General features: G+C 40.6%; 1 protein-coding gene across 5 annotated transcripts in view; it reads right to left on the reverse strand.

Moving 5' to 3' along the window:
- Nucleotides 1-26,269, reverse strand: part of CTNNA3 (catenin alpha 3) — a 1,020,369-nt gene that overhangs the window by 451,584 nt on the left and 542,516 nt on the right. For all 5 annotated transcript variants that reach the window (XM_075934910.1, XM_075934908.1, XM_075934909.1 and 2 more), the window contains one exon: nt 9,716-9,796. In XM_075934910.1, coding sequence (XP_075791025.1) covers nt 9,716-9,796 — 81 coding nt within the window. The remainder of the gene's footprint in view (nt 1-9,715; nt 9,797-26,269) is intronic.

A 26,269-nucleotide genomic window follows, 5' to 3' on the forward strand; every position in this document is an offset into this window, starting at 1 on the left:
CAGTATCTTCAACATCATGTATTTTCATAACTGCAAAATTAGCCAAATGTTTTCTACCTTGTTTCAGGAGCAACAATACATTTTGATTAGCTAAATTGTATATGGCATGGTAATTATACCATTGAGATCCCTGATAATATCTGACAATATATTAATACAGCAAGGAGAATGATAAATAAGTCTGGTGTCCAATTTTCTCTATTTGCATTAATTGTTCTTGAACTTCCATCTTAAATTATTAAACAAGTAGCATTCCAATACAAATTAGTTCTCTTAAATTAGATTTCACATAATCTTATAACTGATGGTTGGGAAATTACTCAGAGGATATTTTCTAGGTTCTAAAGCTAAATGAGTTCATTGTAATCATATAATAGACTCTAGGAAGTACACAAATCAAAGCAATACATGGAATATAATTAACATTATCAGTTGTACTATGTTTCCCAGTGCAAAATATGCACTTATTTCTTCTAACCTCTTTTTATCAGTACATATAAAAGATGCTGATAGTAATATAAAACACACTGATTGCAGCAGAAAAGAAAAAGCATCTTAAAACTAATATTGAAGTGAAAAGGCAATAATTGATTTGCTGCAAAAGGAAATGTTTTTATATAGCATTTTAGTTCCAATGTCCCTGTGTGAAAAACCTCAGAGTGAGTAAGCACGCCTACGGTTAGGCAGATATGAAAAAATGAAGTCATTCTGATGTTACTCTTCCTCTATTTGGGGGAGCATATATACCAACAGAGCTAGCAACAGAGAAATATTGTACTTGCAAGACAATTTCTGAATAAAGATTCCGCTAGAGGTTGCACCTATATAAAATGCTCACTCGTTCAGCAACATCCATGGTGTAGAAGGACCACATAAGTTTCAGGATCAGACAGTCTCAGTGCATTCTGCGGGGTGGAAGGGCCAGGAACATGGCACTATGTGGAGATGGTGTAGCTCGTGGCTTCCCTGGACTGTGGGGTGGAGGGAGGCAGCACATGGCTTAGATGGGGGGGGGGGGGAGGGAACCAGTGTGCATCTCAGCTGGGCTATGGGAGGAGGATCCAGGAAGCCCAGTGTGGGGGGCAAGATGGGAGGGCAGACAGCAGGGGGGGCAGAAATTACTTCCTGTGGTCTGTAAAAATTCCTCATCCTGGACTAGTGAGGTTCCGAGGGTGCCAGACCAGGGAGGTCCAACCTGTACTGCCAGAACATCAGGTCACCCTACACCCTCTCCACACTGCCAGAGCCCTCTCCTGCTACTTGAAAAGAGTCTGGAAGTGAGAGAGCTCAGCCAATTCCAGGGTTCTAGTGGCTTTTCCCAGAATGAATTGTTAGCAGGGAGAATCTGAAAATTTTCTCCGTCATAGCATGGATGCAGCCTACTTTTCAGTTGGACCTGTAGTTACACAATACATCCCACCACAAGCAGTGTGTAGTGTAGAGGTAGCCTTGGAGTTCAGTGTCAATATACCTATAGGAGTCCAGCTTATCAGATCACAATGCAATACAGGTTGAACCTCTCTAGTCCAGCACTCTCTGGCCCAGCCACATCTGTGATCCGGCATGATTTTAGTTAGCCAGAGGTCCACTTATCATGAGCATGGCCAAGTTTCCTGCAGTCCCATGAAGTTTGTTTACAGCCACCAGTCCCAGCGCTCAGTATTCTGTGCTATTATTTAACTCTAATTTATTCCTAAATGACTTCTAAGAGCACAGTAAACAGTACGAGTGTTGGTACTGCTGCTAGACAATATTGACCTTCTATGGTTTGGCAAATTCTCTGATTCAGCGTTGGTCAGGTCCAGAGGGTCCTGAACTAGAGAGGATCAATCTTTATTAGCATCTCCATTAGTACATTCAACAACTACATTTGTTTATTCTCCAGTTTATTAACTCAGAAAGGGGGAATAAGTTTCAACAGCAAGAGCAAAATATATAAACACCCCTATCCTACAAACACACATGCTTGATTTTATGCATGTGGATAGTGCCATTGAAGTTCAGTGGATCTACTCATCTCTTTAACATTAAACATGTCTGCATGCCTTTTAGGAATAGGATCTAAGCCATTACTATTTCAATTAAATACACACCAATCTACTTTATTATTTTCCTTATGAAGAAAGAGGTCCTGAACTTGCCAAATACTAATACTGAAAAGCCACAGCAGCATCATATACATGGATGCTGTTTCATTTCCTCTGACAGATTTGTTTTGGATCAGGTAACAGCCAAATCAAGCATATCATCTTAAAACCTGTGGAGTGCTCAAATTTCTCTCACATTGTACTAACGTATTCAGGAGAGCTTGATTTTTGCACTTATCAAGTCTTTTGCACTTACCAAGTAAAACACAAATCTCCCACTGATTTCAGCATTGTAGGAGCAGGCCTTTCAGAGCTTGTCAGATAATATTTTAATAGGTGAACACTTCATGCTATCATGCAATGCTGTACAAGAACACCATAAATGCCATACTACTACTAAGGCTCCAGTCCTCCATAGCACAGAACCCTGCACCAGTACAAAAGTTTCATTTTAGGAACAACTCCACCAATGTATCACATATCTGCAGAATCCAAAAGTTAAACCCAATTTTCTAATCAAGAGCTTATTTTAATCTCATGTTGCAGAACTCTTCTCTTTAGCTGCTTATTGGTTGATTAGTTTAATTAATCTTTCATATATGGAGGTTTTAGTTCTTGCAATACTTGGGTTCTGAAAAATTCTCTGTCCTGAAATACAGCCACTGCCATGTGATATATTGTGGTATATAAAAAGCTCTCAACTATTGTTGCTGATTTTCTTTTTGCGAGTTTTATATGGTACTTAGCTTTTATAAAGAGAATTCTTATAGCACCATAGACAGAAAGGAAACAAAATCATGAAAAACAAGGGATAAAAAGCTGAAGAGAAAAGAGGGCAAAAAGACCAAAAGGCAAAGTCCAAAAAATTATTTTGTGGTGTTTAAATTAGTATAAATGTCTCTTCAATATGATCATAGCAAGCAATTTTTTTCAATGGGTTTGTCATGATTATGAGGGTTAGCCAGCAGCCTGGGGATTAAGGGGTGAACTACACCTAGCCAGGTGGAGTGACCAATAAGAATGCAGGTGGGACTTTTCAAACTGGGACAAAGGAATTTGGGTTTTTTTCTCTTCTCCCTTTTGTCTCTCAGAGAGTTCTCTACAGAGAGGGACAAGCATGTCTCTCTCTCTCCAAGACACCATTCTTCATTTTCTGTAAGTAGGGTAAAGTTTAGGTAGTTAGGTTTTATTGTTTTAAGGATTGGGTATGGGATCTGAGATCTGGCACTGTGTAAAAGATGTTTTGGCTTTTCTTTGTAACTAAGTTCTAGGCCCATGTAGTTTCTCCATGAGTATATTTTGTTACCTCCCTATCTAGTCATTATGGTTGCAACAGGAATATTGTTGTAATAATAAAAGTTCTTTCTTTTCTTTTTATTAACCTGGCAGTGGTTAATTGTGTGCCTTGATTTTTATTTTAGGGGTAAGATTTCCCAAATGATCTTTCCCCTGATTTCTTTATCAACATTTGGGTGGTGGCAGCGGAAGTTTTATTCCCAAGATCTAGGTTTTTTAAGATCTTGGGGGGAAGTTTTATACCAAAGCCTGGTAGATAAGGCTTTGGGGTACACTTGCTGGTCCCCACTTCTGCATTTATCATGCCAGAGTGGGGAAGGAGCCATGACATGGTGTCTTGGAGAGAGAGAGACATGCTTGTCCCTCTCTGTAGAGAACTCTCTGAGAGACAAAAGGGAGAAGAGAAAAAAACCCAAATTCCTTTGTCCCAGTTTGAAAAGTCCCACCTACATTCTTATTGGTCACTCCACCTGGCTAGGTGTAGTTAACCCCTTAATCCCCAGGCTGCTGGCTAACCCTCATAATCATGACAGGGTTAAGGTGTCTCTTTCTAACTCTCGCACCCTATAAGGCAGAAACCATACTACCGACAGAAAGGACACATACAGACAAAGAAGAGCAGACACAATCATGGTGATGCTTGTTATTGGGACAGTAAATGTATTATAATATTATACAGTGAAAAGGAAAGATGTTACAGGTGCCATAAATAGGAGGCAGAGAAAAGGTGACTTTAGGTTAGATTTTTATGGCCATTTAAGGTGTAAGGCTTTCCACTCTATGACAGATCCAGACCAGCTGGTTGCCTCTCACTAACAGAGGGCAGATATGCAGGGTTCTGGGTGAGCAGTTTTCTATTCCCAGAGTAAAGAGGGCTGAGTCTAGTGCAGCAGCATCAGGCAGGTACCTGAGACCAATTAATGCTTGCCTGAAGCAGCAGGCTAATCAGAGCACCTGCAGCTCATTAAGGCCTGGGAGAGCTTGTTTATAAGGCCACCCTGCAGGGAGGGAAGAAGCCCAAGATGTGAGTGAGAAGGTGAACTGTGGGTTTGAGCTGAGGACCATGAACAAGGCAGAATGCTGTAGAGGAGCAGTTATCAGAGGAAAAGTATTGGGAGGGATCGTTCCAAGAAGTGGTGCAGGGAAAATACTGCCAGACTGGGAGTAAAAGAAATTCTGTTGCTGCTGCCTTATGGTCCTCTATAGCCTTGGCTGAGAGCCAGCTGGCTTTGAGCAAATAATTAAGGAATGCATCCACAAACATCTGGAAGCTAAGGTGATAGGTAATAGCTAGCATAGATTTGTAAAGAACAAATCTTGTCAAACCAATCTGATAGCTTTATTTGATAGGATAATGAGTCTTGTGGATGAGGGGGAAGTGGTAAATGTGTTATACCTAGACTTTAGTAAAACATTTAATATGGTCTTGCATGACCTTCTTATCAATAAATTAGTGAAATACAACCTAAATTAGTGAAATGGGGCTACTATACGGCGGGTGAATAACTATCTCAATAACCATTACAGCTAGGCAGCAAACCTCTTTTGAAGAGGCTTTTTTGAAAGGTACTTTTGAAAAAGCCTCTTTTGAAAAAGAGCATCTAGACTACAACCAGTACTTTTAAAAAAGCAAGCTGTTTTTTCAAAAGAGAGCACCCAGGCAATCTGGGTGCTCTCTTTTGAAAAAGCGCAGTTTGCATTACATAGTGCCTTTTTTCAAAAGAGCACTTTCGAAAAAAGGCATTCTTCCTTGTCAAAGGAGGTTTTCCGGAGTCAAATAAAGTCTGCATTCTTTCAATTTACTTTTGAAAGAACATGGCAGCAGTCTACACACTTTTTTCAGAAAACCCTGCAGTCTACACACACCCCTTTTTTCGACATGATAAAGGGGACATGATAGCAGTTTTCAGGTATCTAAAAGGGTGTTACTAGGAGGAAGGAGAAAAATTGATCTACTTTGTCTCTGAGGATAGGACAAGAAGCAATGGGCTTAAATTGTAGCAAGGGAGGTTTAGGTTGGACATTAGGAAAAAGTTCCTAACTGTCAGGGTGGTTGAACACTGGAATAAATTGCCTAGAAGGCTTGTGGAATTTCCATCAAGAGCAGGTTGGACAGACATCTATCAGGGATGATGTAGATGGTGTATGATCCTTCCGTGAGGGCAGGGGACTGAATTTGGGGTACGTCTAAACTACATGCCTCTGTCGGCAGAGGCATGTAGATTTGTTTCTTCAGCAAAGGCAAATGAAGATTTAAATGATCGCGGCTTCATTTACATTTACATGGCTGCCGCGCTGAGCCGACAAACAGCTGATCAGCTGTTTGTCGGCTCACACGCTAGTCTGGACGTTCCCCCTGTCGACATCAAAGCCCTTTGTCGGCAGCCCCGGTAAACCTAATTCCACGAGGAATAACGGGGCTGCCGACAAAGGGCTTTGATGTCGACAGGGGGAACGTCCAGACTAGCACACGAGCCGACAAACAGCTGATCAGCTGTTTGTCGGCTCAGCGTGGCAGCCATGTAAATGTAAATGAAGCCGTGATCATTTAAATTGCGGCTTCATTTGCCTTTGCCTATGTGTCTAATCTACGTGCTTCTGCCGACAGAGGCATGTAGTCTAGACACAGCCTTGATGACCTCTTGAGGTCCTTTCCTGTTCTAGTATTCTATGATTCTGGGCCAGGACACCTGGACTAGTGGGTGTGCCTGGGTTCCCCCCTCCTCCTGCCCCACTATAGACTCTGCTCCTGAGAAGGGAGACTAGACTAGAGTGGGGTTTTCATACCAAACTGTGAACTAGCCTATGATGAATATGCCTCGGTGGGCTGTGACCCTTGCCTCCACAAAAAGAAGAGGCTGTGTGGAGAGAGACAGAAAGCCATTGAGGCAACTATTGTCTGCCAGAAGTGCAGGACCCACAGGGCAGTCAGAGCTTTGCCACACATTACAAAGGATTTGGATTTGATTACTGGAATGTCACAGGAGGCAAAATAAACCTACGGAAAAGAACATTTTTAAAATCTGTGGTTATACTTCTTCAGGAGGAAAGAATGAGGGAGGGATGTGTGTGTGAGATGCTATTTGAATCAATGCTGTGATTAGACTGGAAAACTGCTTTCTCAAATGCAACATTGGCACAAGGCCTGATAATTATTAGCGAGAGACTCTCTTTTCCCTGTTTCAAAGGGACATTGGCAATGAAACCTGCAATGTGTGGGGAAAAAAGCTATCAGTGAGTAGGAGAAGGGGACACACATGGTAACATCAGCCCTAAGAACCCTTCCAGAAAATAACTAAACAATAACCACAGGCAAAACATCTGTGCAAAGCACAACAGATCAACCACAAGTATAATGGCAGAGTTAGGATGTGAATATTAACACCGGCAATATGTCAAGATACAGAGCAGCAGACATTGGAATGAGTCTGCCATCATCCCTTCCTTAAAATGTAAACAGTCCTGCTGGTGAGGGGAAGCACTGATCTCCGGCATGCTGCACATAAGTAACTACTATATATGGCACCATATAGATCTAGCTATATATATTTTAGAAAGTTTGTGTATCTGTCTGTCTGTTCATGAGTCCATCTGTCTGTGAGTCCATTTGTTCCAGAACTCCTCCAAAATGGTGAGAGCTAGGACTACCAAATTTGGCATGCAGCGTCTTCTTATTATAACTTAAAGGAAGGTTGGGGTTTGATTGTGCCAGGACAATGGGAGGTACACTAATTCAATTGTTTTCCATCACATAGAAAGGGAGGGGGCTGACAAGAGAGGCAGATACATTGCACAGTGACCACAGGGACAGCCGCACTAGCAAGAGAGTGGCCACCTGGGGCCAGGGTTCTCCATGTTGCTGTCCACTGGCATGTGGCTCCCCTGCCTCTAAAATATCCCTCCCCCCTGGTCCTCAGCCATAGTGCCAGTTGGGAGGGGAGGTAGCCTCACCAGCCAACGGTCCTACCAGCCAGGAGCCCTGCCACCCTGGAGATGCTGCAGGGTGGTGCTAGGTAGCAGAGCCCCAGTCTGCCCACCCCAGACAAGCTGGACCAAGTCCAGCCTGCTTAGCCCACTTCCCTTCCTGAGAAGCACCACCGGGTCTGGGCCCACGCTGTGCAACACCTTCTCCCTCCAAAGAACACTGCCAGAGCCAGCATCCCCCCCACCCCGAGAAGCACCACTGATACCAGGCTGTACAACAACCCACTCACACTCCTCCCCCAAAGAAGAACAACCAAGTCTGGGTTGGGCACTGAAGCCCTGGCACTCCCAAGAGGAGCTGTCGACTAGGTACTGCACTCCTGTCCCCCCACCCCAAAGGAGCTAGAGGCTAGTGGACACTGCAGCCTAAACCTTCTCAAAGAGCCCATCCCCAGAAGAGTCCCAAACCTCCCAATCCCCTGACCTGAGTCTCCTGGCCTAACCACCACTACCACCACCCCCCGCCCTGAATCCTGCCCTGTGTTCTGAACACCTCTATCTCCTTGCTCCCTGCCCTGACTCCTGCATCTCCACCCCCTGCCCTGAGCCCTCCATATACCCAGCGCCCTGCCCTGAGACTTGCTACATTTCCCAGTCCTCTGACATGAGGGCCCCCAACCTTGATTTGTGCACCCTCTACTACCAGCCCTGAAACCCCAACCCTTGCTCTGATGCCTGAACCCCTCACAATGCCTATTGCCTGCCCAGAAGGACCCAAGCAACACCAGGTACATCTTCTAGTGGAATGATAAATACAATCTCATGAAATATTTAAATGAATGGAATATACGATTTCAAAATGAGAGCTATCCACTTTTGCATCCATCTTCCCTATTTTGTTTTTCATTGAATTTGCTGGTGGGCTTGTGGTTCGTGATGTCCTACTAGCTGGCTCATGACTAGACCTATGTCCGTGGTGGATACATGTGCTATGTCTACATCACTTATCACTCATTAAAGCTAGATTCAAACATAAATTCACTGTGTCCAGTGAAACATAAATTCACTGTGTTCCCCTGTGTGGAACGTGGTGTACAGCTAGTTCGGATTAGAAGCCTAATCCGAACTAGCTAGTCCGTGCCGCGTGTAGCCGCGCAGCACGGGGTCTGAACTAGCCGGCATTTAAAAATGGCGCTGCCGGCTTCATGCAAATGAAGCCCAGGAAATTCAAATCCCGGGCTTCATTTGCAACTGCGGATGACTATACATTACCCCCGCTAGTTTGAACTAGCGGGGTAGTGTAGACATACCCCTAGAGACTGAATCTCCTTATGAAAGCCACACAGATTAATTATTTTATCCACTTCATAGGAGTATTGTAAAGCATAATTAATGTGTGTAAAGTGCTATGCAGGAAATGATTAAAGACACATATTGGTACAGACAGAACCCAAATTTAGGATTTCATGGCTTCCAATTCAAGTCTTATTCCTCCACTGTTGCAAAAAAAAGGCAAGTATCATTCTGGGATGTATTAACAGGCATGTTGGAAGCAAGACAAGAGAAGTCATTCTTCCGCTCTACTCTGTGATGATTAGGTGTCAATTGGAGCACTCTGTCCAGTTCTATTTGCCACATTTCAGGAAAAATGTGCAGAAATTGTAGAAGGTCCAGAGAAGAGCAACAAAAATGATTAAAAGTCTAGAAAACATGAGCTATGAGGGAAGACTGAAAGAACTGGGTTTGCTTAGTCTGGTAAAGAGAAAACTGAGAGGGGACATGATAGCAGTTTTCAAGTACCTAAAAGATTTTTTAAAGGAGGAGGGAGAAAAATTGTCCATATCCTCTGATGATAGGACAAGAAGCAATGGGCTCAATTTGCAGCAATGCAAGTTTAGATTGGACATCAGGACAAACATCCTGATTGTCAAAGTGGTTAACCAGTGAAATAAATTGCTTAGGGAGGCTGTGGAATCTCTGTCATTGGAGATTTGTAAAAGCAGGTTAGACAACACCTGTCAGGGATGATCTAAATGTTAGTCATGCGAGAAGTGCAGGGGACAGGACTTAGTGATCTCTCGAGTTTCCATCCAGTGCTATGATTTTATGAATGTTTGTGAAATTTCATCAAGCTTGAAAAAAAATGCATAAAACTACTCTAAATTTCCAAATGCCACGGTAAGAAACTTTCTGAAAAAAATTCTGTGCATACATACACACACAGATCCATTCTTTATGAACCTTATTCATAATGTTGGATCTTTACGGACTTACAGATTTGTAATATTAAATCTGCTCTGGATAAGAATTCCTCTCTTTTTAAAATTATAATCATATCAAAAGCAGGAAATAAATATAGATAAATCTGTTTTTCTGTTTTTCCATGATTTTGTCCCCAAGTTCTTTACCTGTTTGCGAAGGTCTCTTGTCTTCTTGCACATGCTATCTATTGCGATATTCAAGGCATTACTCTTTTCTTTCTTGTCAGCCTGAAACAAACATTATAGAAAACAAAACTGTTATGTATACAATGACTATTTACATGTTTTAATCTATTTCTCTGTCCCCAACCCAGCAAGGCACCTAAGCACTTAGATAACTAAGTATGTTTTTAAATCCCATTAAGGTCAAAGAGAATGAAGCCAGAGCTTAAATGTTTTGCTAAATAGATATGTGTTTGCATGTGTGTAAATCACCAATTTGCATTTTCAAGCATCAACAGCTGAAGAGTCATATTGAATTAAATATTATGAATATACACTTTGCTTATAGTACATGGGGAAATGATTATACAAACATCATGTATTTCATACTCTGAATTGTTGTACTATTGCTTTTTCAATGTTGGGATACATTCCACAGTACATTAGAAGCACTGCACTGAATGTCCACTTCATTATTACCACACCTATGTAAAACCCAAATCTTTGCAAGAAGTTTGAAAGGTTGATAGCTTTTAAGTTACTGTAATCTACAGTATTTTTAATAATTCTATAGAACTGCACTAGTGAGTTATTAAATGTAAAAGATGTACACTGCAAATTCAATTCTTATAATCTGTGCAAATTAGAAATGCCTTTCATCTGACAGCACATAATGAAAAAATCATTGGAGCATAGAATATATGGGGGAAAAGCCTTGAGATACTTTAGAGGGTACTTTATGTTTCAGCTTTGCACTTTTAGTATAGCAGTATTCTCATTTTTTTCTTTAAACTATTTCTGCTAGTGCAAAGTTGTTGGGTTATTTGAAATTTGAAACATTTGAAATTAATAGTTGATATTTTTCCATTTTTGCCAACACTTATTCTATATAATTATATTCCTAGTTTACAGTGTCTAATAATTCTGTCATATTATATATTTAAGATAATACATACAGTATGTGAGGGCTGCAAGTATTGTTATGAAATTTCTCGAATGCAATTTGACATAGTTTACCAACCAAAATTTTATTGCTCTAGTCCAAAAGACACCTCTATATTTTCCCTACTCGGTTGCTTAAAACATCATTAATACAGGCTTCCTATAATATGTGTAATATTTCAAGATTCAGAGACAGCTTCTGACTGATGTCAGTAGAGCTGCATCAGTGTACACGAGCCAAGGTTCTGGACCACAGCATTTGAAATATACCATTAGCACATTGGATCCAATTAAAACTCTATCTCACTTTAAAACATTGTAGGAAACAGTTTTATAACACCTGTGCATGATACCTACAGAAATAGTTATATAACAACATTATACGTGTACATAAACCTCTGTGTATAATATTCCAACAGTGTATGCAAATATAAATTAATGAATTTTCTATTACAAAAGAAACTATGCCAATAGAAAAAAGTGCAATGTTTAAAGTTGATCTGTTTTTAGGGAAGCCTATTAGGATCAAGTCCTACTATTTTAAATGTTGTCACTGGGTATAACAAATGCCTTGAAATAACTGTCATATTTGCCACTGATTGAAGGGAATAATTCTTTCCTCTTTCCAGTAAATAATCTATATTAGGACTGACATGGACATTTTTCATTATTTCCAGCTACTGCAAAGAGTGAATGATCAAAGGTAGCTAAAATGTCATAAAAGCAATGTGTCTTGATATTAATAGCAATGCCCATGTAAGTACCAAAGGAAATAATGATTCTTCTACTGCATTTAGCAATGCCACAATCAGTCCTGACAGCAAAATTAATCCTTTCCCAACTTCTAGTTTAAAAGAACCAATAAAAACATTTTGAATGGTATTTAGTTCATCATATATCTATGCATTTGCCAGCAATAGGGTGCAATAGCACTTCAACACATCCTTTAAAGATTTATATTCAGAGGTGATTTTTCTAAAGAGACAGAATCAATGTCAAATATTGGGATTGCTGAACTTTTCCAGTAGGATGTAACATCAGAGATGGTGACTAATGATGTAAACTGGCCCCCAAGATCACCTAGTTGTCCAGTATAGCTGCAGCTAAATATCTTCCCACATTGAAGGGATGGCATAAAACATAGTAAATCTAAACGAAGTCATTTGTCTGTGAATGCCTACCAGTTACTGTCAATGCCCAGTGTCTGGTAAACGAAGATAGTTCTACATAAATTACTTTTCACCTTCCCTATAAAAAGTAGGCTCTGATTATCTTTATAGAGGTTACATGAATGGTTATGCTCATTTTTTTTGAATGAATGAGGTTTACAGGATCTTTTGAAAAAGCGCCCTGTCACGGCTGTGGACGTTAGGGAGATTCCCAAATCTGCACTGTCCTTTGTGGGTGATGAATCTGAGGAACTGTCCCGGATTGAAGTGTCATTAGAGGAGGTTTTGGAACAAATAGAAAAACTTAATGTTAACAAATCTCTGGGACCTGATGGCATTCATCCAAGGGTTCTAAAATAACTCAAATGGGAAATTGCTGAACTATTATCTGTGGTTTGTAACCTATCCTTTAAATCAGCTTCCATACCTAATTACTGGAAGGTAGCCAACGTGATACCAATATTTAAAAAGAGCTCTAGAGGCAATCCTGGCAATTACAGACTGGTAAGTCTAACTTCAGTACTGGGCAAATTAGTCGAAACAATAGTAAAGAATAAAATTGTGACGCATGTAGAAGAACATACTTTGTTGGACAAAAGTCAACATGGTTTCTGTAAAGGGAAATCATGTCTTACTAATCTATTAGAGTTCTTTGATGGGGTTAACAAACATGCAGACAAGGAGGATCCAGTAGATATAGTATTTTCAGAAAGCCTTTGACAAGGTTCCTCACCAAGGACTCTTGTGTAAATTACATGGCAATGGGATAAGAGGGAAGGCACTGGTGTACAATTTTTTAGAAGTCGTCTGCTTCAGAGATAAAATGTGCTATTTATTATGTATTTTGATGTGCTGAATTCAAATATGACAATTAAAACAACTGATTGGCTACTGTTTCCAAGATATTTAAGTTTTTACATTTTACGTCTATGTATATTGTGTAGATAGTAGAGTTTTAATCATAAATTGTAAACCTAGGTCTTTTCATGTGTTTATGGTTGCTTTACATGATAATATTTCACCTGTCCTGTTTATGTAACACGTTAAAAATCAGCAAAAGGGTTATATAAATAAAATTTATTATGAAACAAAAGGCAAAAAACTATTATGTACATAATTTAGTCCTATTCAGTGTCTACTCGGCGCTTCTTGGCTTGTCTCTTGTATTCATTAAATGGAGCATCTCTTGTCACTGTCCAGCAATAGTCTGCAAGCATTGATGGGCTCCATTTGCCCTGATAGCATTTCTCCATTGTTGCAATGTCCTGGTGAAATTGCTCGCAGTGCTTGTCGCTCACTGCTCCGCAGTTCGGTGGAAAAAAATCTAGATGAGAGTGCAAAAAATGTATCTTTAGTGACATGTTACAACCAAGGCTTTTGAATGCCTTGAGGAGGTTTTCTACCAACAACCTGTAGTTGTCTGCCTTATTGTTTCCGAGAAAATGTATTGCCACTAACTGGAAGGCTTTCCATGCCGTCGCAGTGCATGGTCACATGCATCATCTCAAAGAAGTTCACAAATCTGAGGACCAACAAAGACACCTTCCTTTATCTTAGCTTCACTTAACCTTGGAAATTTTCCAAGGAGGTACTTGAAAGCTGCTTGTGTTTTGTCCATGGCCTTGACAAAGTTCTTCATCAGACCCAGCTTGATGTGTAAGGGTGGTAACAAAATCTTCCTTGATTCAACAAGTGGTGGATACTGAACACTTTTCCTCCCAGGCTCCAATGACTGTCGGAGTGGCCAATCTATCTCGATGTAGTGGGAATCTCTTGCACGACTATCCCATTCGCAGAGAAAACAGCAGTACTTTGTGTATCCAGTCTGCAAACCAAGCAAGAGAGCATCAACCTTCAAATCGCCACAAAGCTGCCACTGATGTTGGTCATAGTTTATGCACTTCAAAAGTTGTTTCATGTTGTCATAGGTTTCCTTCATATAGACTGCATGATCAACTGGAATTGATGACAAAACATTGCCATTATGTAGCAAAACAGCTTTAAGACTCCTCTTCAATGAATCAATGAACAGTCTCCGCTCATCTGGATCATGAACAATGTTCAGGGCTGCCATCACACAATCGATGTTATTGCAGGCTACATGGTCACCTTCCTTGAAGAAGAATGGGACAAGATCCTTTTGACGGTCACGGAACATGGAAATCCTAACATCACCTGCCAGTAGGTTCCACTGCTGTAGTCTGGAGCCCAACAGCTCTGCCTTACTCTTGGGTAGTTCCAAATCCCTGACAAGATCATTCAGTTCACCTGGTGTTATGAGGTATGGTTCAGAGGAGGAGGATGGGAGAAATTGTGGGTCCTGTGACATTGATGGTTCAGGACCAGAAGTTTTATCCTCTTCCTCTTCCTCGTCTGACTCAAGTGAGAATGAGTCTGGTGCATCAGGAAATGGCAGTCCTTCTCTGTGGGGTACTGGGCGTATAGCTGATGGAATGCTTGGATAATGCACAGTCCACTTTTTCTTCAACACACCTTTCCCAACTGGAGGCACCATGCAGAAGTAACAATTGCTGGTATGATCTGTTGGCTCTCTCCAAATCATAGATTTGGCATAGATTTCCTTTTCCTGTTCAACCACTGGCAAAGATTTGTTGCACAAGTGTTGCAGCATATGTGTGGGGCCCACCTCTTGTCCTGATCTCCAATTTTGCAGCCAAAATAAAGGTGATAGGCTTTCTTAACCATAGTGGTTATACTGCGCTTTTGTGATGCAAAAGTCACTTCACCACAAACATAGCAGAAGTTATCTGTACTGTTCACACAAGAACGAGGCATCTCTGCTCACTTTGGCTAAACAGAAATGTGTCCCTTTGCAAAATCAAACACTGACAATTAAGAGAGCATGACACTGTATGATTTCTAGAGCTGATATAGGGCAATTTGTTCAGCAGAGTGATGTAAGCTTCGTTATGATTGCATCATCCATGACTTCTAGCAATACCAGCTTCAGATTGCATCATTCATTTTTTTGCCTAAAAAGTAAGTTCTGTCCAAACCCAGTCATAGATTTATTCATAGATCCAGTCAAAGTTGTATTTTAGTAATTTCTGAGATCCCTTCCCTTTATAACTCACTTATCCTCTGCCATTCGCAAGTTAAGGGTCGTATATACTGACCCATTAGCATATCTTGAAAACTAGAGCCAATCAACAATTTTAAGCATCATTTTCGTTCTCAGTGACCCAGAATTAGTAAAGTTTGACTACATTTATTTCAGAAGCATTTTGGCTGTATAGCAGTGAGGTCCTTTCTTGGATTGAGAACTGGTTAAAAGACAGGAAACAAAGGGTAGGAATAAATGGTAAATTTTCAGAATGGAGAGGGGTAACTAGTGGTGTCCCCCAAGGGTCAGTCCTGGGACCAATCCTTTTCAACTTATTCATAAATGATCTGGAGAAACGGGTAAGCATTGAGGTGGTAAAGTTTGCAGATGATACCAAACTGTTTAGGATAATCAAGACAGAAGCAGACTGTGAGGGACTCAAAAAAGATCTCTCCAAACTGAGTGATTGGGCAACAAAATGGCAAATGAAATTTAATGTGGATAAGTATAAAGTAATGCACATCGGGAAAAATAATCCCAACTATACGCACAGTATGATGGGGGCTAATTTGGCTATGACGAATCAGGAAAGAGATCTTGGAGTTATCGTGGATAGTTCTCTGAAAACTTCCACGCAGTGTGCAGCGGCGGTCAAAAAGGCAAATAGGATGCTAGGAATTATTAAGAAAGGGATAGAAAATAAGACACAGAATACCTTACTTCCCCTGTATAAAACTATGGAACGCCCACATCTTGAATACTGTGCACAGATGTGGTCTCCTCACCTCAAAAAAGATATTTTGGCCTTGGAAAGGGTTCAGAAAAGGGCAACTAAAATGATTAGGGGTTTGGAACGGGTCCCATATGAAGAGAGGTTAAAGCGATTGGGACATTTTAGTTTAGAAAAGAGGAGACTGAGGGGGGATATGATAGAGGTATATAAAATCATGAGTGGTGTGGAGAGGGCGGATAAAGAAAAGTTATTTATTAGTTCCTATAACAGAAGAACTAGAGGACACCAAATGAAATTAATGGGTAGCAGGTTTAAAACTAATAAAAGAAAGTTCTTCTTTACACAGCGTGTAGTCAACCTGTGGAACTCCTTGCCAGAGGAGGCTGTGAAGGCTAGGACTATAACAGAGTTTAAAGAGAAGCTAGATAATTTCATGGAGGTTAGGTCCATAAAAGGCTATTAGCCAGGGGATAGAAATGGTGTCCCTGGACTCTGTTTGTCAGAGGCTGGAGAAGGATGGCAGGAGACAAATCACCTGATCATTGTCTTTGGTCCACCCTCTCTGGGGCACCTAGTGCTGGCCACTGTTGGCAGAGAGGCTACTGGACTAGATGGACCTTTGGTCTGACTCAGTACGGCCATTCTTCTGTTCTTCTTATGAAAGAACCATATCTAGACTGCGGTTTCAATTTCAAAATAGCACTTTTTTTAAATAGCGCCATTACGTGATTATTCAAATGAAGCATGGGATATTTAAATCTCAGCTTCATTTGCACTTTCAAAGCTCTTCATTTATATCCCTCTGCCAACAGAGGGATGTAGTCTAGATGTACCCTAGAAATTATAAAGATATAAAGAAACTCAAAAAGAAGGAAACTTCCTTTAGTGTCAGTTAAGATTGTGCTAATCAGTCAACTAAATCATAAAATGGAAAGAAATACAAATTTAAAAATGGAAAGGGTGTAATGTCAAGAGCTCATTACAAAATGCCAGAATGAACATTGCACAGGCAACTTGAATTCACCCACCTCGTGCATGTGCACTGTAATACAGCCTTTAATTACATGCAGAACTGACTTCTGTGAAAAAGCTTAGTGTAAATCACTTGCCCAACATCACATCAAAATTAGATTGCAAAGGTAGGGATAAAGTCCCAGACTCCTCAGGAACATTCAATTGCTCTATCCATGAGACCATTTTTTTCATCTTTCCTGCTTCATTTACTACAAATCTTTGAAGAGGCAACAGAATCCTTGACTATACAATCTCCACAGGAGATGCTTCTGGGGCACTAAATGAACCAGGGGTCCCATGTAAATAATTGGATAATTTAATTAAAGGTAGTATTATAATGCATGTATACAAGAGCAGCAAACTGATGTTGTATGTGCAGTATTCATTCTGATATTTCCTTAGATATGTCCTTGACTTCACAGACTTTTCATAGAAATATAGGGCAGGAAGAGACCTCGAGTAGTTGTCTAGTCTATTCCCTCACACTTATGCAAGATCAAGTCCTTCCTGACCAGAGTTCATCTAAACTAAATTGTTGTTAAATCTCTCCAGTGACATGAATTCCACAGCCTTTCTTGGTAACTTGTTCTATTACACAATTATCCTTATAGTTAGAAAAAACTTTCTAATATCTAACCTAAATGATCCTTGCTAAAAAATTAAGCAGAGCACTTCTTGTCCTACTCTCAGTGGACATTTTATCAGGTTCCCCTCAGCCTTATTTTCTTAAGGGTAAACTTGGCCTTATTTTTATCCTTTCTTCAAAGATCAGGTTTTCTGAACCTTATTTTTTTTTTCTTGTTTTCCTCTGAACTTCCCCAATTTTGTCCAAGTTTGGAGCAACAGAAGTGGTGAGGAAGGTAAGGGACCCCTAGTGAAAGCTTTCAGATGGGAAGAGTATAATGCAGGATGGGAGGTTAGAAGGAAGCAGCTGGGGACTTAGAAGAAGCCTCAGTAAAACGTCAGCAGTACTGGGGCTGGGAGGAGCCATATGAAGCCCCAAGTAGGGTTAGGAGGTGTGCAGTGAGCATCCCCAATCAAGGCAAACAAAGAGCACAGGAGGGATACTCCTGAGGAAACGCACATGGGGGCAACAGGAAAAGTAAATGATGAGTGAGGAGGACAGGGTAGTGCTTCCCAACAAAACCAATCATCATATCATTTCTACACTGCCACTTCCTATCATGCCCATCTCATGTCTTCCAGAGCTGGCTGCTGAAATAAGCCAGGAACAAATTACTAGCCTGTAAGAGCAAGGAGGACACAGGAAAAGAATAGTGACTCAGAAGTGAGTCATGCTGCCTCTCAGGGCTACTCCTGTCCTGAAACAGTTCACACAGCACCTCTTGCTCCAAGCTGTGCCTACTGTCACAGCCAAGCTCCATGGTAATGTCAATAGCATTATCAACTACTGTAACTTCATTTATAACACATTTTACAACACAACAGGGGACGGCAAGTGCAGCTGGTAAAGGATAATACAGTTTGTCACTGAACAGTATGTCTGCTGTTGTGCACGATCTGGGATCTATTGCTGTGTTCACTTTTCCCGTCTCTGCCCTCCTCCCCGGTTTAGAAATGATGGTGTTCTGCTGCCCACTGTGCAAATGTTTCTCCCATGCTATTTGCTGATTAGTGTCCAAATGAGTTCTCAGAGCAGCCGTTTCCATGAGGATACCTTCCTTCCCTCAGATACCTTTTCTTAATGAACTGGTATCCTTTCACTACATGGAATGAAACCCCGTGTAACTAATGTTACTTGCTCTCTGCTCAGATGGCCTGTCCTGCTCCATGTGTACAAAAAAGACATTTGAAAGCAAAATTTAAGTGTCTAGTGGCAGTAGTGTGGTAATATTGGCATTGCACATGGATAATGAGGCTTCCTACGTTATCCCCCTTCTGTTCCCCTCTGAGGCCCTACTTTTGCTGCAGGGCTTTTCATTTAATATGAGACTCCTCCAGACTGTCTCCTACAGCTCTTCACTAGCCAAGTCCACCATCCACCTCCTGCTGGCTCCTTCACTTGATTCTAGTCAAAGAAGAAAGACAGAGTCTCCTTCAGTGTCCATTTTCCCTTGTAATCTTTTTTGTCTTGTTTTCAGCTGAGTAATTCCTCAATTTCATTTCTGTGTCCCAATGGAAGAAAAAAGCCTTTTCTAAACCCTCTTCCTTGACACACAAGCAAAATTAAAGGAATGTGAAATGATTTTCATTCATTATTTACACCCATTTAGGAACCATTTTCCTTTCACATAACTCTGCAAAGCCTCCCTGCAGTAATAGAGTTTTTTCATTGTAGATGCAGGAACAAGGACCACACCATTTTGCCCTTTTAGACTGCCTGTCTTATCTCTCACAATGTTACAGAGCTTCTATAGCCATGACATTAGAACCAGGTCTCTCTTGATAAATGTGAACTGCAAAACTAAACAAGTAAACTGGAACTCATTTCCTTTTTCTCTTCTTGGTGATTTCTAACAAAAGGCTAGAGCTGTTATTTTAAAGTCATTTTCATCTTTGGGGGTTTTTTAATTAGAAATTTGAGTCTAGGAACATGAGAACTAGGAAGTAGAAGCAGTGCCTAATCCAAAGCCCATTGAACTGCATGGACAGGGTACCCACCACTTATGTGGTCTTCAGATCAGGTGCAAATCCAATGAAAAATGTCTTTCAGACTATTTAGAATTTTCTGGTTGCTTTTCCCACACTTGTTTTAGTTAAAAAGGGAACAAACATACAAAAATTAAACAAATGTAAAACAATCTCTGGTACCAAACCCAGAAAAAAACTATGCACTTGAGTGACTTCACAGCTAATCCCATTAATCTCATTGGGAGGATTCAGAAGCATATGAATATTTGACCCATTTACCCAGAGATTGAACAAAGACATTTCTTGGATGGGCCATTATATTAAACACCCAAATGACATCAAAAGCTAAGTATCGAGCACTTACAGCCCACTGTATTAGCCTCATTAGCAGTGTCACTGTAATAGTTTTCCCCCCTTTTTCCCTCCCCTTTTCCCCTCTTTTTCTGTTCATATTTGTACCCCTGGACTCCTAGCTCCATTCATCTGCAGAAGTGGGTTGTACCCGTGAAAGCTCTTGAAAAATCTATATATTTTTTGTAAGTCTCTAAGGTGCTACAGGACCATTCACTGTTTTTAAAGTTACAGATTAATACAGCTACCCCTCTGAGACTCAGAAGCATAGTTATTAACATGTGTAATTTTTTCAGGATTTGGGTCTCTCAGCAGCCTAATCCTTTTTAGTAAGTGCTAAGAAAGCTCCAAATGTAACTTCTTTTTTCCTCTAGGATGCTTTCACAAAAATGTTCATTTTTGTATGCTAAAAGCATGCAAAATTAAACTAATCTGAAAGTATCCTTTAATTATTTTCTTATTTAATTTTATTAACATTGCTGCAGCAAGAGGGGAATTAATGATATGTAAATCAAACTCCCTCATTTTATCCATTATAATGCAGACTATGGCCTAACTAACAAAGCTTAATAAAAACATTAAAAAAAAAAGGCAGACCTGATCAAGAAAGACTTTGAAAGGCAATTAATTTTGGAGAAGAACTGGTGAGTGTATTCATACACAGAGGGAGGCCATGAAGAGGAAATTCAAGCCCAATTGAACAAATAAGGACTCTTTCACATAGAGAAAACAGAAGAAAACATATACATGAAAAATAGTTAATGTGAAGGCTTCTTTATACACCAGAAATAAGAAATAAAAATGAAATTCTCAAACTAAAGCAATCAGGGAAAATATATAATGAGAAATATTCTTTCTCTCATCCTGTCCCCTCTCACTTCTATATTGTCTGGACTATTTCAGGCAGATTCTGAAGCATCAGAATCAACATTACTTAAATAGGGATTTCATAGATTCATAGATTCATAGACTTTAAGGTCAGAAGGGACCATTATGATCATCTAGTCTGACCCCCTGCATAATGCAGGCCACAGAATCTCAACCACCCCTCTTAGAATAATCCTCTCACCTATATCAAAGATATTGAAGCATTCAAATACTTTGAAGGCCCCAACATGCAGAGAGTCCTTCAGCTGTGATCTGTGCCCAATGCTACAGAGGAAGGCGAAAAACCTCCAGGGCCTCTGCCAATCTACCCTGGAGGAAAATTCCTTCCCGACCCCAAATATGGCGATCAGCTAAACCCTGAGCATGTGGGCAAGACTCACCAGCCAGACACCCAGAAAGTTCCCTATAGCAACTCCTATCATCCCTCCATTGACCTATTTCCAACTGATAATGAATGGTCAATTAGTTACCAAGATCATGTTATTTCATCCAACCATCCCCTTATCATAGAATCATAGAACTGGAAGAGACCCCAGAAGGTCGTCAAGTCCAGCCCCCGCTCTAGGCAGGACCAATCCCATCTAAATCAACCCGGCCAGGGCTTTGTCAAGCCGAGACTTAAATACCTCTAGGGATGGAGACTCCACTACTTCCCTAGGTAACCCATTCTAATGCTTCACTACCCTTCTAGTAAAATAGTTTTTCCTAATATCCAATCTGGACCTCTCCCACCACAACTTGAGACCATTGCTCCTTGTTCTGCCATCTGTCACTACTGAGAACAGCCTCTCTCCATCCTCTTTGGAACCTCCCTTCAGGAAGTTGAAGGCTGCTATCAAATCCCCCCTCACTCTTCGCTTCTGCAGACTAAACAGACCCAAGTCCCTCAGCCTCTCCTCGTAGGTCATATGCTCCAGCCCCCTAATCATTTTGGTTGCCCTCCGCTGGACCCTCTCCAATGCTTCTGCATCCTTTTTGTAGTGGGGGGCCCAGAACTGGACACAATACTCCAGATGTGGCCTCACCAAAGCCGAATAAAGGGGAATAATGACATCTCTGGATCTGCTGGCAATGCTCCTCTTAATGCATCCTAATATGCCATTAGCCTTTCACAGAAAGTAAGTCCTCCACAATTTTTTTCCATGCTCTATAGCAAAGAGAAGAAAAGTATTGCTGAATATTTCGAATGTAAAAACTGAAGCCACAATAACTTATTTGAAAAAGTTAAGACAGACTTTATGCCTCATCAAGGAACCATAAAGGGCAATAATATTTTCCATTTGTATTGTAAATTTATTTGAGGGACAAGCTACAGTGTTACCCAGTGATGTTAAGAAGAGAAACATAATAATAAAATATTATAAAATATCTGTATTATTAAACTAAAACCAAGCAGAGTGAAACATAGTTATTGGCTTTAATTAAAAGCAAATTTCTAACTTCTGAGTACAGAAGTTTTCAATTGAATACCTGCCATTCACGAAAATAATTTTGGCACTTTCGCAGCAGTAAAATAGGCAGTTAGTTGGAAGAAAGCTCATCCTAAAAACAGTAGGATAAAATTCTCATGTGATGAATTATCATATAAGTCGCTTTAAGACTTTGGCTATGTCTAGACTGGCATGATTTTGCAGAAATACTTTTAATGGAAAAGTTTTTCCGTTAAAAGTATTTCCACAAAAGAGCATCTAGATTGGCACAGATGCTTTTGTGCAAAAAGTGCTTTTACGCAAAAGCATCTGTGCCAATCTAGACGCGCTTTTGCCATTTTACCCATTGGGCTTCCTTGCGCAAAAAATTAAGGTGCCTGTCTATACTGGCCCTCTTGAGCAAGTATTCTTGCACAAGAGGCCTTTTCCCTGAGCGGGAGTGGGAAAGTATTTGTGCAAGAAGCACTGATTTTGTACATTACAAAGTCAGTGCTCTTGCGCAAATTCAAGCGGCCAGTGTAGACAGCTGGCAAGTTTTTGTGCAAAAGTGACTACTTTTGCGCAAAATCTTGCCAGTCTAGACGCACCCTATATGTTTATGGGTGGGAGGAACCAGAGCGGGGAAAAATTAAAACACATTATAATATTACAGTTTGTAATATGACTTAGCAAGAAACTGCTTCCCATACCGACTGAGATTTTTATCAATAAACTGATGGAATTGTAGACAGGCAAAAATGTCCAGTGCCAAGTTACCATAAGTCTTCTTCTAGCCAAGAATTCAATGGCCTGGTAACAATTCTAAAGATCTTTTCTGCTGTAACAGAAAGCATCATTGTGTAGTTTTTTTTTTAAAGAAAACAGAAGAATCCCCATTGCAGTCTGAGTTATGAGTAGTTTAATGGATATGTACACTGGATGGATGAATTCTTGTATGTAGTTTAGAGTCCTATGACTATAAAATATATCTACACAATGCTAGATATGACACTGAAATGACAAATAGTCTCTGTAACATGTTACATATTTTCCTTCATGTGTAACTCTACCCATCCTAATCTAGTTCTGTGAAATCATTTTCAAGCTGTTTTGGGCCCATGTGAGTGGAGTCATGAGGAATTGTGCCTTGATTCCAGACAAAAACCATGTGAAAATGTATCCTTTTCCAAAGATCCTCATCCTGGCAAAATACAGTGCCTAAGTTTCATTTTATGGATGTGGGTTTGTTCAAACTCACACTTGAGAAACTCACACTCAGGCTGTGTCCAGACTCCATGCCTCCGTCGACGGAGGCATGTAGATTAGCCAGATCGGAAGAGGGAAATGAAGCCGCGATTAAAATAATCGCGGCTTCATTTAAATTTAAATGGCTGCCCCGATCTGCCGATCAGCTGTTTGTCGGCAGATCGGGAGAGTCTGGACGCGATGCCCCGACAAAGAAGCCTTTCTTCATCGGCACAGGTAAGCCTCGTGAAACCAGGTTTACCTGTGTCGATGAAGAAAGGCTTCTTTGTCGGGGCATCGCGTCCAGACTCTCCCGATCTGCCGACAAACAGCTGATCGGCAGATCGGGGCAGCCATTTAAATTTAAATGAAGCCGCGATTATTTTAATCGCGGCTTCATTTCCCTCTTCCGATCTGGCTAATCTACATGCCTCCGTCGACGGAGGCATGGAGTCTGGACACAGCCTCAGAGGGGTAGCTGTGTTAGTCTGGATCTGCAAAAGCAACAAGGAGTCCTGTCACACCTTATAGACTAACAGATGTATTGAAGCATAAGCTTTCGTGGGCAAAGACCCACTTCGTCAGATGCATGCACTTGACGAAGTGGGTCTTTGCCCACGAAAGCTTATGATCCAATACATCTGTTAGTCTATAAGGTGCGACAGGACTCCTTGTTACGCTTGAGAATGTAAGTCAAAGAGTAAGAATGCATGCAAACTGAAACCATAACAAAGACTGCACTGTACCTGCAAGGGGGAATGGGCACTGTCTGGCTTAATGAGGTAGAGGCATGGTCCATTATGGGAATGGGGTTCAGAGAAAGAAGGGCTCAGATGCTGATGCCAAAGAGGAGTGGGACAGCGTGGTGACACAGACCTCCTCAAGGACCAGAAGTGCTGAGGAGTTCATAAGGGGCAAGTGTAGCAGGAGAACCCCCTTTCCCCCAAACCAAGTGGAGCAGCACCCACTCTCCCTCCACTCTTTGAGATGGTCGGATACCAGGTTTGCTCAGGACCAGCTGTGGCCACCATGAGAGGCAGTAGACACCATCGCTCCATTCTAGGGGTGGTTGGGAAGAAATTTCTCCAATGCCACCAGAATGGCAAGGTGGAGTGGGGTGCCTTCCCCACAGCAGGCAATGGTATATAGGTAAGGCAGTTAGGCTATGATGTTACAACTTATTAAGTGTAGGGCAGAGATCCGTGCAGTTACTCTATAGTGAAGGGAACAGAAAACAGATAATTGGCTTGGTAAAGGACTTACCAACACAGCGGTTTGTTAAAAGAACAGAACTGGAGGAGTTCAGCACTTCTGTGATTGACACAATTGAGAACCAACCTCCTTGTAGCCCATCTTAGCCCTTATTCAAGGGGAGGTAGTAAGTTCCCAGCAATGAGTTGCTAGGGGACCAGGACAGAAAAATAGGGATAGGGGGCTGGTGGAAGCCCCTGGGTAGATGTCGAAATAAGATGGTGTTACCTGTACTGTACTCTTATCTTCCAGGCAGTCCCAGACATCTAATAATAAAGTTGTGACTTAATTAAATTATATCCAGTGTCTATTGTCCTCCTTTCAGTTCAGCCAGCCAATGTTTTCCACAAACTCAAGTGAATAAAGAACTTTACACAATTCTGTATATTTATCTGCATAAGGTATTGAAAAGGTATATAATGCTATTTCCACAGAATAACATCTATATTGGAATAAGATTTGTGCATCCAAGTGCCCAGGAGTTACTTAGAATATATTTAGACACCCTAATACAGGTGCTTAAATATTCGCACCTTAGTGTGTAAGACACATGCTCTTCAGCTGGGCACTCAGCAGAGTCTCATATATATACAACGAATTTAGGTTCTCTTGTTTCCTCTTTATATGCACTGTCCATATGGAGGACTAAAAGGCACAGAACTGTAATCTATTTTTTCAGAATTTCTCAAAATAAAGAAAGATAATTTGCCATATGAATGTGATATTTCTGACATTCTTAAATAAAGTACTGGTATTCTTAGACACCACAAGTATATTTTATAGAAGGAATCCAGGTTGTTATTTTAAGAAACCAGTGACTAACTATTTTCAATATCCAACTGTAATGAAAAATAAACTATTGTTAATTAGAAGGAAACAGTTCCATTATTGATAGTTTCTGCTATTCACACATATGCAGGAAAGATGATTTATAAAAGCTGACTTGAATGACGCTTACATAGTGATTGTCAAAAAAAAAGAGGCTGTCGCATAACCTGTTTAACAGGATGTAGAAATTGATTTGTACAGAGTGAAACAGAGTGAAACCTCAGCTTTACTCTGGATGTTGGCTTACACTCAGTGTGAGTCTGAAGAACCTGAGAGTCTTTGCTACAAAGAGAAAAAAGAAAGATAGTGGCTACATTTAACAAATTGCCCTAACCAACAGAGCAAGGGAGGATGTATGTGATGGCCTGCAGTGAAGACAACTAAAAATTGCAATGTCCCCTACAGGACAGGGATTTTCAAATCCTGTAGAGAATCAAAACGTCTGCTTTTCAGAGCATTGTCCTCTGTAGTACCTTGCAGGGATTCTCTGCAGTTTTCATCTATTTGTTTTCACAAGAGGAAAACCAGTCATCCCTGACAAACATTCAACCCATTTAGTAACTCAGCATTCTTGGGGACTTCAGTGGAAGGGCCAAATTTCAATGGAAGCTCCCTTTCTGTAGAATTTTAAATTATAGCCTTTAAAAGCCTATTTTATCAGATAAGATTTAAAAGATGTGTTTTTCATTTCTACTGAGGTACTTACATTCCTAATTAATCAATAGACTCACCAATTAACATAATAGTGATAGAAATGTAGCCGTGTTAGTCTGGTGTAGCTGAAAAAAAACCAGGACTATGTAGCACTTTAAAGACTAACAAGATGGTTTATTAGGTGATGAGCTTTTGTGGGCCAGACCCACTTCCTCAGATCAAATAGTGGAAGAAAATTGTCACAACCATATATACCAAAGGATACAATTAAAAAAATGAACACATATGAAAAGGACAAATCAAATTTCAGAACAAAAGGGGAATGGGGGGGGGGAGGTAAATATCTGTCAGCTAATGATATTAGAGGTGATATTTGGGGAAGATATCTTTGTAATGGGT

The sequence above is a fragment of the Pelodiscus sinensis genome, chromosome 8, assembly GCF_049634645.1.
Source record: "Pelodiscus sinensis isolate JC-2024 chromosome 8, ASM4963464v1, whole genome shotgun sequence".
Taxonomy (NCBI): Eukaryota; Metazoa; Chordata; order Testudines; family Trionychidae; genus Pelodiscus; species Pelodiscus sinensis.